General features: G+C 45.1%; 2 protein-coding genes and 1 long non-coding RNA gene across 3 annotated transcripts; 1 reads left to right on the top strand and 2 right to left on the bottom strand.

Moving 5' to 3' along the window:
• Positions 1–3,077: 3,077 nt before the first annotated feature.
• Positions 3,078–10,753, bottom strand: IL22RA1 (interleukin 22 receptor subunit alpha 1). Its single transcript, XM_038167351.2, has 7 exons — positions 10,456–10,753; positions 8,149–8,281; positions 7,282–7,463; positions 5,887–6,071; positions 5,283–5,418; positions 4,927–5,048; positions 3,078–4,561 (listed from the first exon to the last, which is right to left on the bottom strand). The coding sequence occupies exons 1-7, from the start codon at positions 10,496–10,498 to the stop codon at positions 3,551–3,553; spliced, it is 1,812 nt and encodes a 603-aa protein (XP_038023279.1). The 5' UTR covers positions 10,499–10,753; the 3' UTR covers positions 3,078–3,550.
• LOC119713638 (uncharacterized) lies at positions 7,056–12,370 on the top strand. The gene is made up of 3 exons (XR_005260845.2): positions 7,056–7,273; positions 11,746–11,793; positions 12,231–12,370. It is a non-coding gene; the product is annotated as an uncharacterized lncRNA (long non-coding RNA).
• A 52-nt stretch (positions 12,371–12,422) lies between these two features.
• On the bottom strand, positions 12,423–17,951 carry IFNLR1 (interferon lambda receptor 1). The gene is made up of 7 exons (XM_072027365.1): positions 17,731–17,951; positions 16,942–17,065; positions 16,507–16,688; positions 15,934–16,076; positions 15,241–15,397; positions 14,372–14,499; positions 12,423–14,146 (listed from the first exon to the last, which is right to left on the bottom strand). The coding sequence occupies exons 1-7, from the start codon at positions 17,786–17,788 to the stop codon at positions 13,238–13,240; spliced, it is 1,701 nt and encodes a 566-aa protein (XP_071883466.1). The 5' UTR covers positions 17,789–17,951; the 3' UTR covers positions 12,423–13,237.
• Between the last annotated feature and the right edge of the window lie 424 nt (positions 17,952–18,375).

Raw genomic sequence — 18,375 nt, 5'->3', positions numbered from 1 at the left:
GAAGCTGTTTCAAACCTTTGACCACTTTGTTACCTTTTTCTTAGAAAAATCTCTTGTCTTCATGTCTCACTTCTCTCATTGTCTCAGTCTGAAAAGACATGCATGGATGTCTTTCATCCTCTGAATGTGCAAGCATAAGGCCACTGCTTAGCACCGAGATCCATCTGTGGTGCAGGCTCCTTCACGCAGTTCTGCTGCACCGTACCTCCCATCTCCAGCAGCAGGACTGCGTGGCCACCGTGATGCTGGAAACAAGCTGTAAAGTCTGCTCTGTCGGGGTCCCGGTGCTTTGAAAGCTGCCCCTCAACTCTGCTTCATCCCGTCTCCAGAATGCGGAGCTCCCCATTTGTTCCTTCAGCAAGGTTTTCCTCAAAGAACATGTTAAAAAATCACCCATGATTTCAGATGGTCTTCCACCAGTACAGCCCCAAAAGCCAAAACAGGTAACAGGGGAAAAAGCGAGCCTCACCCTGCAGCGACGCGTTTGCCCATGTGCAAGCTCCCCGGCGAGCTACGAGCAGGGCTTGGGGAACGGCAAAGTGACAGCTCCCAGATTTAGCTGAGAAGACAAAGAGCAACGCGTGGCTCTAGGGTTACAGCAGCCACCTGCTGCGCCGATGTCCTTGTGACAACTGGAGCTGCAGCGCTCACCTGTCATCATCGTGACATCTGCCTAGGAGCAGGCACGGTCTTTGTCCTAAGGCAGTTCTCTGTTTTGTTATCTCGGGCTATCAGCACCGCTGTCTGGAAACGTCAAGATGAATGAGGAGCAGTCTCTTGGTTGGTACAGATGGCTTGCACGGGATGACCTTTGAGACAATGTTGAAATCATGCTGCTTATCTGGAAATGTTCTTACACCGAATGAGAGGGAGATAATTAGATCCTGCTATAGCTGTTTGCTGCGATGCACTTTGAAACAAACAAGGCCATCAATTTGATTATGAAAAGCAGTGAAGTGGAAGGCAATAAGGTCAGTGTGTGTTGGTGGGGGATGGATGAGCACTTTGCTTGTGCAGCTGCAGTAAAGCTAAATAGCATCAACATCTTTTTCCAAGCTTTTCCAAAAAGAAATGTTTTTAGAAAATATGATCTTCCTCTTAAAACCAAGAGGTGACTCATGAGACAAGAAGCAATCTCCTCCTGCTTAGTACAGCAAGGCCTAAAAGATAAATATTGACGTAGCCATGGTCATGGCAGGAAGTTGAGAATATTGCTGTAGGAGGTCACCTCCTTACGACATGGTGCAGACAGTGCCTCTCTTGACCACATTCCTTGCTCATGCTGTAGGGGTAGAACAGATGAGGACAGGAGAGAGCTAGGCTGTGAGGCTTTAGACCATTCTGCCATACGCAGCCTTTATCAACTTGTATAGTCAAAGGCAATGGAGCTTTTAAGGTATTTAAGTGCCTGAAGAAGAGAGTGACATCCTGCTGTGGCATGCTTTGCATATTTAGGCACCTACATTAAGTCTAAAACTCCAGTCCTAGGTTTCACTGCCTTAGCTGCATGTCTCCTCTTGAGGCACCAAAATGACACGTTTGTTAAGGGCTGTGACATGATCAGGTCCTGTGGTGGGGGCCGCAGAGAGATTGGAGAAGGTTGTTAAGTAACAAATACTGTATTTTTTAGCAGTATCTTCAAATGCTCTAAGGCCCCCTTCGTTTCCACACTGTGCTGCCCATACTGACGCTGCACCAAGGATTGGGTTTCACAACACGAGCCAAAATATTGGCGTTGTGGCATTTGGTTATTCCCTGAGTAGCATCACTGGGAATGTTGTTGACACAGGATACGTAGCCTACGGCAACCCTGAATAAAGGCCCTGGCATCACGGCCTTGAAATGCCGCCTCTCCAGGGGGCAGTTAGCGGGGCAGGACGGGACCAGGCCTCGCATGGCCTGGAAGCCCTGGAAGCTGGGCTGCTGCAGCTCCTGCAACTGCTATGTTTCTCTTACCACATCCCTCATTTCATCTCTTGGCCTCATATGACATGGCCACAGTGCTTTGTTTGTTACTGATGCTGGAGTTAGGGCCTGAATCTTTACCTGTGAAGTTTGGCATTCTTACGGTTAGTTCTTTAATCCTGGGTTGAATCATCAAAACCCCTTTACTTCATAAAGCTACAGTTTATTTGCAAAATCATACCAAGAAAGTGGAATTTAACCTTTGGCCTCAGCTTCCCCAGACTGAGAAAACACCTAAGTGCACTCGTGGTGAGAACAGCTGAGTTTTTGCTTCTGGTCAGTGCTCAGGGAGTGCTTCCAGTGAGTACTTCCCCATACTATTCAAAACCTGGCTTATTCTTACATGTGGTTTCAGTTGTGAAAACCTGAGGTCATCAGACACGTGCACTTATTCACTGCACCAGTGGAAATCGACAGGCTGAACTGCACTCTCCTCTTAATGAAAAACAATTGCCATCTCTGTCCCCCAGGTAAATACCATTTAGCTTGCTTTTGGCAAAGCTGCAGCCCTAAAGGAATTTGGCTGTCAGCTTATGTTGGTTTCACTTCATTTCAGCCCTAGAGGTGGCTGTGCTGGTAACAGAGGTAGAGGAGACCTCTGCAGTTGTAGATTCCTCTCCATCATTCACACGGAGCATGTTCCTCGCTGGTAGTGCCAGGGAAGGATGGGAGGAAGCAGCTCAACACCTCCCTGGTCTCCGTGGTAGATTACAGAGAGTGATGCACTCAGTATTCATTCAGGGTTCATGGGGCTGAACTGAGACTGTTGTAAATCCTTGTGTTCCTGCCTATGTGGAGTGTGAGCCTCGCTGCTTTGTCCCTGGGGTTTTCTAAGGAAGAAGAGAATGGGTGACTATTTCATGAGAAAGAAAGCAGCAGCAGTTGAAAAATATGTCAGGGCTGGGCCAAGACTGCATCATTTTGCTGTACAGATGAAAGTTTTCATCTTTCTACAATCATTAAAGAGCAGAATAGAGGGCATTTAGTTTCTCAGAACTGCTGCATCAGGAGCTATTACCACAGTTTCAATGACTGCTTTAAAGGCAAAGTCCATTCTATGGAAGTAGCTTTGCAAGAATCATACATGTATATACAAGGGTAGAACACAAATATATATTTCATTTTTTTACTGTACCACATTGTTTTAATTCTTTTAGCTTTGCATACATCTGCACTTTAATTTCTTCAAAGCATGGACATATTTTGGACCTGGCTGTTTGGTGTTGGTAAAGAACAAATACATTTTCTATTGTGAACTTAGCCAAGATTTCAGGAAACTGAATCTGGAATTTGAACTTGAATCCTAGCTCAGCTTGAAAGTAGTCCAATTCATAACCGGTCTGAAGAATATCCACAGAGTGAAGATGTACTAATTAAGTGCTAAGATACAGTATCATAGCATACCAGGGGGTAATAATATTAGTGAGGTACCAGAGCCCATGAGAGAACAATAGTGGGAACAGCTCAGTGCCCTGTTACAATACATCCGAGATTAGCTATGTTTATTTGCCTTGTACTGTTTTCAGGATATGTTACTATGTTATGTAAGCAAACAGAATCTGGATTTTGATATTATTAACTTTTCTTAATAAAATTCTGCGTTTTCATCTTCTTGATCCCACAGTACTTTCAGGTTCAGGTCTTTGAACAGTGTAGTGAGAGAAAAGCCATTGCCCCGGTCTGAGATAGTGTCCTGGGACAGAACATTATCCAGTTTAGTGCAGCTAAGATCCTTTGCTGCTGTTAACTTCTGTGTTTCTTGAGTTTCTAGGAAGTAAAATTTATTTTCAGGATGTGACACTGAACCTGATGACATCCACCACTCCATGTTGCTCTCCCCAGGGAAGCTGTTGCCAGTGCTGACCGAGAGGAGGAGAGCTGCTGATGGAGATGGCAGAGATTCGTCCTCTGAAACCTGGTCCCCATCAACCGTAACCGAAGACAACAACAGCGGCAGTTCTGCTGTCTGCTGTCTATAGCATCCTCCTTGTCCCACCAAAGACAGCGCCAGCTGGGGTGCGTGCACTTTATTTTCAGTCCCATCAGTCTGCAACAGCAGCTGCTGCATTTGCCCAGGGCTCTGCTGCATGAGAGCTGGCTCCCCCGCGTCACTGCTGCCCCACAGGGCCACGTTTGGCCTCTGTTCTTTATAACTCCAGTGGCTGCAGCTTTTGCCCAGCACCTGGTTTACAAGCTTCACAGCAGCAAAGCTATCTGGAGAAACTTCCTTTAGCACCTGCTTTGGGTGCAAACTGTTCTTGTCAACATGGTCCGTGCCGTCAACACACACCCCATAGGTCAGGGGGAGGCTGGAGACGCTTTGCTCGGCTCTCTGGGGAGCGTAAGCAGGACTTGTGCTTGCCGGGCAGGGTGGCTCAGCAGGCAGCTGGGACGCCTGCACGTCAGCCTGCTGCTGGTAGGTAGCTTCTGGTGGGCACAGAGGTCGTGGTGGCTCCAGGGCTCTGTCCAGATGCTGGCTGATCTGCGCTAACTGCACTTCAGGGATGAGAAGCGAAGGTTTGGATAAATTGATGGGCTTTATAATATGCTCCACCGTCAGTGTGAGAGGCTGGAATGATGAAATCCCTCTGAAGTCCTGTTGAAATAGACAGACAAACATGAGCTATTAACAAGAAGTCTGCGACTTTGCTTTAGATTCTTAAAAAATTAAAAGCCTTGCTCTTCTTTAGGAACAATATAAACAATTTATTTCATTTGTTAGAATAACCAAGATCCTTCAAATCTGCAGGCATCTTTGGTGTCTTACATTACAACTCCCCACAAGAAATTTTCTCTGTGTGTGTAAGGATGACCAAATTAAAACTGCCAGCAGTCTGCAGTGAATGCCTAGACAATGCCCTCGCATGCACATTCATCCTCCTCAGTTAGTGCTGTTTTCAGGTGCATTTGCATGGTCCTGAGTGGTTTAAAGTTCTGCTGCAATGGTTTAAGAACACTTACCAAAGACATTGGCTGTGCACTGTGCTGCTTGACGTATTTATAGATCACGTAGCTAATTGCAGCAAACACCAGCCCGGCACAGAATCCGAGTGCAACAAAGCAGTAGAGAAGCCAAGTGGTGTCTGGTTAGTGAGGAAAAGAACAAAGTGAAAATGTAGCTTCAGAGCATTGGGTTGGAAAAAATGCATGGCATCATCTAAATGATCTCATAGGACTCGATTTTTAAATTAGGAAACTTTGCATTGCTTCAGAATGTTTAGTAAGGACATGATATTTAGCACCAGCTAAAAACTGGCCTCTTTTGTGCACCCAATAGCCTAGGTAGACTTTCAGCTGAGCAGAATTAACAGCCTCACCTGGTAGAGTTTTCACCCAAAATACTTGGGATTTGCTGCTTCTCTCACGGAGGTGTATGTACACTGTTCCATTATACTCCGTGTCTGGGTCCAAGTTGATAACTTCAAATTCTTTGTTGTGCTCATTCTTTATCCACTATTTAAAATAAAGAAAAATGCTACATTTTAGAAGGATAAAATACATACAATTTCCTCAACTCAGATTGCAGAATTCAGCATATTTAAGTTACTAATAGCGTGCTACAGGACCGTAATAATTCTGTATATATGGAATTCTAAATACACAATTTCCTTTCTACTATTATTGCATTTAATTTTTGCATTTCACTTCATTCATACTTGAACTATGTCACTTTATTTTTCTGTCCCGGTCAGCTTTACTTTTTGTTACTGATACTGTAATTTGGTCGACTTTAGTTTCATTTCCAAAATTTTAGAGGAATGCTTAAAGTTCCTCTTGTCTGCTGAAAGTCAAAGACACAGTTTCTTTCCCTTGTGCATCAGAAATCTCCTCTATCATGTACCAGTTCTGACGTCCTTCTCCACCTTATGCAAAATGTGATTTACAAAAGTCAGTGGCTAGTGGCCTGAGGTTGTACCTTACCTTTTGGTGTGTCCGTTGGTTGAACAGTGTTAAGTGATAATCAACAGGACCAAATTTGCTATAAATGTCCTCTATGGTTAGCTGGTGGCCATCCTCACCTCTCAGCGGAGTATAGGGGGGCCGTATAAGAAACTTTATGGACCGTACATAAGGAATATACTCTAATTCTGGTGCTCCAATAACAGCTGGAAAAGACAGAACAGGAAGTGTCAATTGTTAGGATTAAAGCTAATACGTTATCAGAGTGTTTTATACACATCTTATGCACACAGCAGACTGACTGTAAATGATTATGCCTGTGTATAATCAAAAAAGCATTTGGGCTGCATTTTGTTGACCACAGAAAAATCAGGAAAAGGGGGTTAATGCCTTTCCTCAGGGTTCTGCCCCGTTTAGCCAGTGTTTGTCTCTAGAAATTCCTTCCTCAGGCTTTTCCTTAGGACCCTGCTCTCACTGTTTCTGTGTTGGTTCCTTTTCCTGCACAGAAGCATCCTCCCTCATGTGTTTGTGCTGAGCTGAGTGTGGAATCCCACCACAGGGCACTCAGCTAACTGCTACCTACGTTCCTATTCCCATCCTACTTCAGATTTTGCCTTTAGAGCAGTTCAGGTCTTGGATATTGAAACTTATCTTTAGTGAAGGATATGCACAATGCAGAACACAGAGGTTTAGCACAATCCATATGTAGAAGCAGCACTCAGTACTCCTTCAAGGACATGTAGCTTAAAATAGTCAAAATAATGGCTTTGGGGAATAGGGTCACCTCATGAGGAGCATTAAAGCCTATGCTGCAATGAGAATGATTCGTGATCAAAGCAACTACGTGGCTCTTTCATGGCTTATTTCACGCAAAGATCTGAAGGCTCTTCATAGCCACTGACTGCTAATGCCACCCTGAATTATTCTTGACAAGTATTCAGTACACAGAGCAAGCAAGCGGACGTCCAGAGGGTGTGGTGTTTGTGGTGCAGCTCACTTGGGGCTGGGAGCACCGAGCATCAGTTGGTCTGGCTGCTTACCCCGGCGTGCTGGAGTTCACATTTCCTAGCTCCTATGGCTGCATTACTGGCTGTCCTTAGGTTGCCCATCACGTCTCTTACTAAGTTCCTGCCTGTCTTCAACCTTAAAAGCAGTTCTTCCTTCTAGCACATTTGGCTTTTCCCCTTCTCTAATTGCACTCTGCGTCAGACCTCAGGGCTGGCCCTGCCCATTTGCTCACTTGTCTCTTTGCCCAACAGCAAGCCTTCTTCAGGACTGGAAAGCTTTCACTCCCATCCTAGCAAGCACAGAGTCTCGCAATACTAAAATTAGAGGAAACACTGTCCTAAACATCAGTGAGACTAGAGATGAATCCCCAGCAAGCAGGATGTAGTGGATTTCAGCAGAGGTACGTACTCTCTTTTCTGGGTTCAAATCTTTCTGAGCGCACCCAGCTGGAGGAGCAGTAGTTCTGGCCAGTGGCCCTCACCCTGGCGTAGTAGTGCTCGGTGAAGTTTTCTGTTTCACGAGTGAGATTGCAGAAGGGCTGTGTGATGTTCTGGCACTCACGCTTGTTAAGCCAGGCTTTCTCTCCATACCTTAGACAGGACAAAATAGTTTTTAGTCTGATTGGTATAGCAGATGCAGTACAATCCTCCGGAATGATCCAGACAGGCTGCTTGGCCAACTACTAGTAGTTTTTAAATTAATTATTGCGATTAACAAGTGGCTGGGAATGAAATGGCAGAGAAACCTCCCCTGGCCTATAGCCCTTAATCCATTCCCACTGGTGTTTCTGTGTGGATAAGGCTTTGAGGAAGTGCAGCTCCTTTCAAGGCACACACAAGAGCGTCCCGCAGTTGGTGACTCCGGGGTTTTTTGCTCGGTCTGGCACTGAATGACTGCATGCAAATTCATTGCTGACTTCGCAAACTACCCAAATGCAACAAAGCTATTGTGTAGCACTGGTCTGATTTCTTTTAGCTCTAGTGACTGACCTGGAGGAAGGCAATTGCTATTACCTGTATTTACAGGTGAGGAAACTGCAGAATAGAGAGAAGTAAGTTGCTGAAGACAAAGCTCTGTAATGGAGTAAAACGGGCGTAAAAGTATTTGCTTAACTAAGCATCATCCACCAGTTTAAATAATCCTGTCCTTTACTGAGTTCTTGCCTAAGCAGAACCATTTCCATGAAAGCAAGACAAGCAGCAGAAACAGCAAAATCTACTCAGAACAGTGGCCGCAAGAACAACAGAATTCCAAAAAGAAGCAAATTTCACATACTGCTTATACTGGACATCATATACGGTGCCAGGGGGAATATCTGCTTCAGTTTCCCATGTCAGGATGTTCTCAAAGTTTGTAGAAGAAAATGCTGCACGTTTCAGACATGATGACCTCTCTGTAGTCGCAATGCCTAGGGTAGCAAAGAAACTGGTATTAAAATGCATATTCTGGCATCTCAGCCCTCAGGTGAGCATGGATCCAGCACTGCTCAGCCATCTGGTGAACAGAATCATATCACAGAATGTCTTGGGTTGGAAGGGACCTCAAAGGTCATCCAGTTCCAACCCCCCTGCCATGGGCAGGGATGCCACCCACTAGATCAGGTTGCCCAGGGCCTCATCCAACCTGGCCTTGAACACCTCCAGGGATGGGGCAGCCACAACCTCTCTGGGAAACCTGTTCCAGTGCCTTACTGCCCTCTGAGTGAAGAATTTCCTCCTAATCTCTGGTCTAAATCTCCCATCTTTTAGTTTAAAACCATTCTCCTTTGTCCAGCCATTATCTGATTGAGCAAAGAGTCGCTCTCCATCTTTTTTATAAGCGTCCTTTAAGTGCTGAAAGGTCACAGTGAGGACCCTGGAGCCTTCCCTTCTGCAGGCTGAACAGCAGGCACACCACTTCCAGGTCACTAGAGAGGGGCTGCAGAGCAGAAGCTTGAACAAAACAGGAACTCAGATCACGCACACATCACCATGTAGGCTTTGCAGATTGTTGGCTCATCCCAAAGGAATCTGTGTCAGGAATTTTTACAGAAGGGCCTCAAAAACTAAGACTCAGAAAGAGAACCCAGGATTTTCTTATCAGGTTTCTTTTAAAGCAGTTAAATGGCTGGAAAACTAGGAACAATAACCTGTTTCCAAGCTAGATTCAAATCTGTGAATGCCACCACTTCTGCCCAGACTCAGGGAAGTAGTGTGTTTGGATCAGTCTCACATCACTGCAGAGGTGATGGCCATTAGCCGCTCATGGTCCATGTTTTATGGGATGGAGACTGCCTGTGCAGAGCGACACTCGACAGACCTGGGACCTGGACTCTGATCTGGGTGTGCCAGGGTAAGGGCAAACAGCTCCCAGCTCCCTGCAGACCAAGTTGCCTGCCTCTTCCCACAGAGGATGGGCTCTAGATTTACGAAGCTGAAATGTCCCTTGCCCTGGCAAACATGCCCTTGGCAGAGCAGAACGCCACCGTGATCCGCCTGCAGCACCGGGCTATGAGCAGCTGCTGCAGTGTCCTGGAGACTTTGGGGTCCCTCCTGTAAGCAGAACACACGGTGCCACATTTCCTCAAGGCTGATTCACAGCACCTTGGGCAATAACCTTCAGAATCTGATCCAGTCCCTAGATCTTCCCCAAGCTTTCCCTCCAGCTGCTTCCATGGAGAACTGTGTGGCAGCAGTTTGACCTATTGTGCTGTACGGGAGGAGAATTAGTCAGAAAGACACAGATCCAGTTATCAGTCTTGTTGGGTAAGTCATTTTGGCAGGGAAGCAACACAGAAATAGGCTCAGGTCTACTCCAAACGCTAGCTGAGCACAGCCTCCTCCTTTGGCAGCACAAAGCGGGTGGGTTTCCCTGTCTGATCACCTTGAGACCGAGTCACCGGTACCCCGATCGTATCAGATGTAGGAAATCTCCATCTTCCCACATTTATCCATACTAAAACATGGTTATGCAAACCAGTGTAACACAAGCACAATCAGCGTGGGCAGGAAGAGCCACGATATTTCGGTGTGAAAGTCCCCCTGCTTCAGAAGTTTCTGTAGGCACCTTCCCTACTGTGTAAGGTCATAGACACATACTCAGAAAAGCAAAGCAGAAGCAGATGAATGCTAAGGTTCCCTGCTGAGAAGCTGTCATTCGAAAACATAGCAAGTTTATGCTTGATTCACCCAGGAGTGGGTTTGCCACATTTGATTTAGGATTGAATGGCTTTTAGGGATATATTATTTGTTTGTACCCCTTTTAAAATTAGGGCTGATTGTGTGCATCTGCGTAAGACACAGGGGGTGATCCAAAATCCCCTGAAGTCAGAGAATATCCTTTACTCCTGTAGGATTTGGGTTGCATTAAGCCAGTGGCAAACACTTTGGATTGAGGGAATCATTTCTTCTCCCTACTAATCCTTCAAGCACTGAGCACTCCAACAATACTTTGAAAATATTAAAAGGAGAGAGCTTTTGAACAACCCCAAACAACTGCTCATTCTCTAGGTCTTGTTTCAGGACAAATGACTGAGCTGCTTCCCATACTACATGCCCAAACTGAAACACCGCGGTCAGTGATAGGAAAGAAGTCAGAACTTACCGACCACTGAACACACAGCCAAGACGATCAGAAATTTCTTCATGAATAGCTAAGCAAGCCGGGCTGGGAGAGCAGGCAGTGGATCCTGTGTGCAGATGAATCACCTTTTACAACAACTAAATTCTTGCTTGTGAGGCTGAGTTGGATTTGTTGCCCAGTAACAGGCTGCGGAGCTGCTATCCCGCCTGCATTCCCATCTGAGATCACCAGCTGAAGACCTGTGCGCATGTGTAAGCACAGGAGAGAGAACAGCAGAGTGACAACAGGAACACCTCACCCCCTCTGAGCATACACACCTAACTGTACAAAGGTGCACGAGCCAGAGGCTTAGAAAATCCCCGGGTTTTTCTTGAAAGAGAGCCAAATGCCATTTTCCTGATAAAGAGCTTCCTGCCTAAAAGCCCTCACTGAGGTTTCTCAGTTTTGGGGTTTGCTTTTCTGGTTGGATAGCTTTGACTGTTTGGAACTCTAGAAGTTAATATTTAGTGCCGTGCTCGTAGCTGATTTGATAACTGCTGCAAAAAACACACCTATTTCCTCAAGAAATACCTTTGGGTATTTTGTTAAGATGAGAGTCGGGCAGATCATTAGTTTTTAAGCTCTTCTATTGTTCGTGCTGGGCATGGGTGGGAGCCAACTGACTAACGCTCAGCCCTGGGCAGAGCACAAGCTCCTCAGGTGTGCCAGGGCCTGCGCACTGCCAGGTGGCTGCAGAGGTTCTTCACGTGGCATAGGAAAGGGGAGGTCACCTTTCTGCAGCAGGAGCATATCTGACCCCAGTTGCTTCATAGCTTTTCTCAGAGGCAGTTGTAGACCTACAGTTAGTTTTAGTGGCTGCTTAGATGAGCAATGGCCAGATTTTTGGAGGACTGGATCATGTCTCTTGATGAGAATGGAGAGCTTTCCTCGTCACACAGCTACAGGCACTAAGCAGGATGGAGGATACGGAATGACTGCTCGAGCAGAGGCAGCTCTGGCTGCCCCTCGTCCCTTTCCAGTGGAAAGCAGGTCTCAAGTCCTGGCGAAAGCTCTAGGAGTGGGATGCTGCCCCCACCAGTACAGCTCTCCTGCCTGCAGCCTTCTCCCCAGCTTCCATCCTGAGAAGACCTGGACAAGACCAAGAACTGGTCACGGGCCCTGTTCGCAGAGCTGTGACATGTCCAAATCATTTTGTAGAGGTTACACAACTTCTGAGCTTCCTGGAAACCAAAGCCTAGGGGGTTTTCTTGATTGCACAAGAAAATGGGTGGTAATTATATTTGGATGATCTATCTCTTTCTAAATTGACAGGAGGCATTACAGTACAGGATGTACCTAAGGATACTCTGGGAGAAACGGGTTAAGAAAAAAAAGGAGAATTCTGGTTGATTAATCTTTTCTACCACCTCCCTTTTTATTTTTAATTTGGGATCTTAGTGTGTCTTGCTTTCCCCTTCAAAGCAGTACCCAACACCTCATATAACCCCCTACCTCTTTCTGGTGTTGTTCTCCCAATTCTCTAAAGATGTCAATATTAATAGCCCCAATCAACACCCTTCCCTCATCTGAGACAACTCTCTCTGAATTAAGGGAATGGCTATTGTGTGACTCCCTCTTTCTGTAAATGCTTTGTTTTCCTCCTTTTACTGGGGAAAAAAATGGGAAAATATGTTTCTGTGGGATGTGAAGGGTGCACATGAAAAATACTCTGCAAAAGTCAGTATCAATGTCAGGAGTGGTCCTGTCCCTCCTGTGACTTTTGTAGGTGGACTTCCAATTTGATTCTTTGCTTACAGAGACAGCCACGCTCCTGGTCGTTCAGTGACCCAGACGGAGACCTGGCCAAGAAGTTTCACAGAACTTCACTCGTACAAAAGCAGTAGAAATGGGACGCCCATGATGGGGACCTGCTTTCAAATATGCTTTTTAAGATGAGCTGCAGTCACCCTTTGCAGTTCTGGGAAACATAAACACACACACACACAGAGTTATCTATGAAAATATTATTTCCTCTGCATGCAGCAGCTCTCATTCTGCACAGCAGGGCCAATCAGTACATATATATACATTTGTATAAAAAAGCAAAATAAATAAACAAACATGCTGCACATTTCTCATTTTGACTTCAGTTCACTCCACTGAAACACAGAAGGTGATCTCTGTAGATTGAGAGGGAGATCTTTTCATCCCATAAAGAGCAAAGGTTGCTAAATGTCTCTGTAAGGTGCTTCCAGCCAAGCAGGAGTGCAGTTTTGCCATTATACAGAAGCAAATGTGATGTTCGGTGTTTTCATCCTGGTTCAAACCAACATGCGGGCACAACACGCTGCATTTTCAGAACCCACCGGATGGTTTCACACAGGGTTATGTTTTTGCCATCTCAGAAACGTTTTTGCCTTTCATAACTCACATGTAAAAGTTATCTTGCTCTCAAGTGAGCACAGGGCGCTGTGTGTTAGCTGTGTGATAGCTCCACGAGGTACCACACATGCCTCACCCGGGCTGGGTTCAGACAGCCTGCCTTGTGCCGTGGTTTCAATGCTGTCTCACATCTGTATTGTACAGAGGCATGGGGAATGTCCATTAGTTACATTGCAGTAAAAACACACCTCCTCTGTCCCTAAAGCCGTATCCTTGATAGGCCGGACATCAATAGAAAAAACTCTGTGTAGACAAATAAATAAATAAATAAATAAGCACAGCACTGACAGTTATTTGTCCTTGCTCTTGTCTAGGTACCCTTGCCCAGGTATCTGGAGCTCTCTACCACTTTCCAGGCACACCACAGAACTTCAAGGGTACTCTAGCTTCTTCCCATGTAATGTGTGTGCTGATAGCCTTTTAATTTAAACTCCTGATTATATTTTCCCTCCATATTTGAAGTTCCAAATGCATCACTTAGTACTGTGGATGCAGGAGGTGTCCCTTCTATAAAATGATCGCTGTCACAGTCACTTGCAATACCTTCATCTTCTGCCACCTGTAAGGTCTGAAAGCAGATGAGTTGCTCCATGCTGGGATCCACACTGAGCTGTGACTTCTCCCTGACGTGGACGGGCAGATCAGTTAGTGGTTCCTGGTGACACGTGGTGACGTGCTGATGCTTCCTGTGCAGGCAGTGCTCGTCCGCTGGAAGGCTGGCACAAATCCTGTTCAGCGGTGTTTGGAGGGGGGGCATTTCCAGGCAGTCCTCCGGGTCTGTATCGTGCTGTTCATGTTCCTCGGGACCTGGGAATCTCACATCGGTGAGGGATATTCTTCCCAAAGAGGAGCTGTGAGGAAGGGATGCCTGTTCACTTCCATGGGATCCTGAGGTGTCCACTTCATTCTGTCTCACTGGAAAGAAAGAGAAACCCGAGGCCGTGAAGTCCAGCACAGATCCGCTGTCCACAGAGAGGCCGCCAGATGTGGAGCCCGTGCCTGTTTCTGGCCCAGCAGTTCTGGACGCCTGGTACTTCAGACATCGCTTTGGAAAGTGACGCATTTCAGTGTATGGGATGAAAGTCCTGCTGTCTTCTTCATCTTCCTCCTCCTCTTCTGATGACGATGACGACAGGAGGGAAGCCATACATGGTGGGTTGTTTCTTGGTGACGTTCTGTTTTTCTTCCCTTGTGACACTGGCTGCTCTGTGCAGGTCAGAGAATCCACGAGGAACTCCTCACGGAGCTCACAGTGAAAGGGTGGTCCAGCAACTTTAAAATTAGATAAATCCTACCAGGGAAAAGAAATAAGACAGATCAGAGAGTTGGTGGTGCTTTTTAAAGAGAAGTTTGGACATAGGAGATGCCAGAACCAAAGCTGCCTTATAACAGTATGTCTAAATGAATGCAGAACTGAGAAATGTGGCACACGTGCAGCTCCTCCACTCCTCCCCAGCCACCCTCCGAAAATCAGCCAGACATCAAGTCGGGCGGCAGCCCAGCCTCTGGGCCGTACCAAAGCACGAGGCAGCTTCTTGTGCTTAGCGTCTTGTTTCAGCAGCCAGGCGATGAAGGAACTTGCCAGAAGGACGGGGAAGACAAACACGGGGATCATGGCAGAGTATGGGAGCTTCCATTCCACTGCTGAAAAAGAGCAAAATAATCTCCTTTATTCTTTGTTATTTTTTTTTTTCTTTCAACATAAACAGGCTGAGTCTAATCTTTTACCAGAGCATGCTATCAAAAGTAGCTTCATTTTCTCCATAATCTCTGAGGAGAAACTGGTTATTTCACTAAGGTCAGAGCTTTGGATGCTGGAACCTGTAGGTCACTTCTGGCATCATCTTCATAGCAATGTTACTAAGTTTTTTTTTCAGTTGATAGCATTTTAAGCAAATTAAAGTGATGGTAAATTTAAATAATGGGCTCTTATGCTTAGCTTTTCTTTTTGAAGTCTCAGAAAATGTTATGGCTCGAGAGCCTTATTTTACAAATTAAGATAACAGATTGGCCTAAGACCAGCCTCTAAGCCAGAGTCACAGATAGAAATGAATGTTGATACCAGCCAGTGCCTTACTTAGAGCAGGTCAAAAATGAGACTTTATTAATTTTTATTTTTTTTTTGGAGAAATTTGAAAATTCCCAAAATTTCAGCGTGACCATAACTCGAGTATAATATTTCAAGATTTTCTGGAAATACATTAGAGGTGGAATTTTTTAACGAAAACATTTCTATAGAAAGCAGTCACCTTTCACCAGAAAATCCAACCAATCTGTTTAACTGGAAGGCTTTGTTGTTGTTGTTGAAAAGCTAGATTTGATGGAAATCTTTGACTTAGCCCTACTCCCATTTGACATCTTAACACATCCTTCCTTGGGACATACCTTTACGGTTTAAAAGCATGCACACTGGTTGGGAGAATTTGCTGTACTTGAAGCCAATGCTTTGGAAGGAGGATCTGGCACTCAAGCAGTAGTTGCCTCTAAGTGCAGTGGTGTCGATAGTCACTGTATTCTTCCTAAAGATACTTTCGTATTGCTTCTGTTTAGAAACAAAAAGAACAGATGGTTAGAAAGATGATTTTTTCATTATTCAGATGCTGCTTCTCTACTTTTTGAGCCTATGATTCTCTTCATCATGTTGCATGGCTCCAGTGGTTAGGTGTGTGGAGTGGCACTTGCTACAAAAAGCAAGCATCTCTCCTAGGCCTCATGGTTTCTTGGGTGGGATTTCAGGTGGGTTATGTTCTTTGCTGCCACAGCTACACTGTTAGCAGTACCTGAACTAGCTGTTTTAAACCTCAGATATTTCTCTATTATGCTGACTGTGGTGTAGCCTCACCACCACATTTTCTCTGATAAAAATAGGAATAGAATAAGAGAGGGAGCTACTGATAAAATAAGAATGCTGACTGTAATGCACTCATTTCTTCTCTGGCTTTAGTTCGACTCCGGTTTGACCATTTCAGTTTCTCTAGGCCCTGGATCCAGTCACTCTCTGCCTAGTATTTTGCAGCCATTTCAGTTCAGCTGGGCATCATTCCTCCACTTCATCTAAGAAATGCCACTTGTACTGACCTTGTCTTCAGACCCAGCTTCCCAAAGGTTCAAGTCATACATCCAGGAGAAACTCTCCACACAGGTGGCCAAAGGGAAGATGGCATTCACATGGAGTACGTTCTCCTGTACGTTCACGTTTAGCACTGGGGGAGCCAGTTCCACTGTAAATGATCAACCAGACATAAGAATAGTGCTTGCTTACATCATAATTTCACAGAAGTAATATTTTATGTGATTGATCTAAACTTCTAGCTAACATCCTGTGATGGACATGAAGGAAGAAAGAAGGCAAAGGAATACCTTTTTAAAAAAAATTGATTTAATATACCCCCGCTGGTGCTGTCTTTCCACTGTGGAGAGCTTGAAACCAGCTTGTTTACCTACAGCACCGATGAAACAAATTCTGATACCTGCTACAAACTTTATTTTCAAATCATTGTGGCTTGTTGTTTGTGCACTCTCAAATCCGGCATTCATAAAGCTGCCTCCTATTCTTTGTCTTTCTGCTGTATGTGGTTTAACTGATTTGCTCAAGCAAGCGCTGTTGTTGGGGTGTCCTTTCAGCCAGGCTGTAACCCAACAGGCACTCACCATCCAAATGGTATTCCTTGAACTGGGATTCTACCCATGGCGACTGGAGTTTTCCAGAAACAGCTTTTACTCGAGCCCGGAATTTAATGAAGAAGTTTGGAAGTACACAAGTCAGGTTGCAAGAGGTACTGTGGATATTTCTACAATGACGAACCTTTATCCATTTGTCCATGCGTTCCTGGCTGAAAGAAGAAACAAACATCACAATATTAAGCATGCTGATTTGTTGTACTTCATAGAGCAAGAGAAGGAAGTGTTTTGCAGGAAAAACACCAAATCTTGCTCAGAGTTCAGAGCACTTTCCAGACAGATAAGGAGTGGTTTTGATGAAAGAATGCAGTCAGGTCACTGATAGTAATGCCATTGCTAAACGTACATCCACAGATCTTTGCATCGTGCCATACTTTCGATGAGACATCCTTGGTAAGCACTTACCTTTCATACCTCACAGTGTATGCCACATCTGGTGGAGATCCTTCTCCTGGAGTCCATGTCAAAATCATGTCAAAATCTTTTGACAGTAATGTAACATTCTGAGGAGGGGGAAGCTGAATATGACCTAATTGAAAGGGACAATTATGTAATGATTAAGCAGGGCTCTGGGGATAGGAAATATCACCTGTTTTTGATCAATTTCAAAATTGTTCTAAGCAGCTCAATTTTTAACTGTAAACTGGTTTTGGAAACAGGTATGTCTGTGTCGTAGTTGTGTTTTCCTCATCTCTCATAAAATGTCTTCATCTCAACAGCTTTCAGAATTAGGACCTAAGTGTGGGAAACCCATCCAATTCTATAATTTTAGCAGCTTCCCCCATGGTCTCATCGGATTTCCCTGCGATCCGGTTTACAACCCCACAAGTTCCAGCCTGACTCCCTTGTGCTCCCACCTCCGAGCCCCTAGACGAGGCAGACACAACTGGGTCCCAGCACTCAGGCCCAGTTCTCCCAAGGCAGACTGGTACAAGTACAGCAAGATGCAGCACGCAGGCTTGCCGGGGTGCTTTCTGGCACTAATGGTTTGCGGCAGGTAAATACATCGCTACTCTTCAACGAGACATATTCTGTAGACAGATTTTGAATTGCCATTTCTTTACAGCAGAATATTTTACTTGATGTGGGTCATTCCCACTCTCACTGCTTAAAACTTCTCTGTGTGTCTTTCCTCTGCCAAGCAAAGCCCCATAGCACGGCGAAATGCAAGTAACAAAGCCAGCAGTACTGTACCTCTCGGCTGCCGCAGGAAGCACAGTGCTACCAGGACTCTGATCCTCCAAGCAGACATGCTGAAGCAGAACTTTTCCACTTGTAATGTATTTCTTTTCTTGCTACCTTTTCATCATCTTTTTTCCTGTATTAAGTTGTATGACTTGTGGAAGAGCATGTAGTTAATTAACTGCACCGAAGCACGCAGCCTCACTTCCTGGTACAACCCACGTACAGGACTGCACAGTGAGCCAAGAAGGGAGCAGGGGTGAAGCTGCTTTTGATGAAAGCAAAAACATCGTAAAGATTGCGGTACAACGCCCTCCCGTGTAACTTACCTGATCTCTCTGTCACAGGCTGTGTGCAAAAGGAACACGGTGCTAGCCTTCTCTTGTGAGGCACTTCATAAGAAAATTGACCTTTGGAATTTGCTTGTTTGGCCATCAAATATTAATAGAAATCAAATAAGGTTTTATTGCATGAAATATCTGATAATAACCTAGCAATAATAAGAACAGTAAGCAGTAGTGTGTGATACTATGTTAGTCTTGTGTTTATAAGAAGCCAAGGATTTTCTCTCAATTTATGTTATGAGGTTAAGGCTATTTTTTACAAGTTATAGATTTACTCCTCTTTACAGTGGGGAAAGCAAAGTGCAGAACTGGG

This window comes from Anas platyrhynchos, chromosome 24 (genome assembly GCF_047663525.1).
Source record: "Anas platyrhynchos isolate ZD024472 breed Pekin duck chromosome 24, IASCAAS_PekinDuck_T2T, whole genome shotgun sequence".
Classification (NCBI taxonomy): domain Eukaryota; kingdom Metazoa; phylum Chordata; class Aves; order Anseriformes; family Anatidae; genus Anas; species Anas platyrhynchos.
The sequence above is the reverse complement of the archived record's forward strand: the minus strand, read 5'-3'. Positions and strand labels throughout refer to the sequence as shown.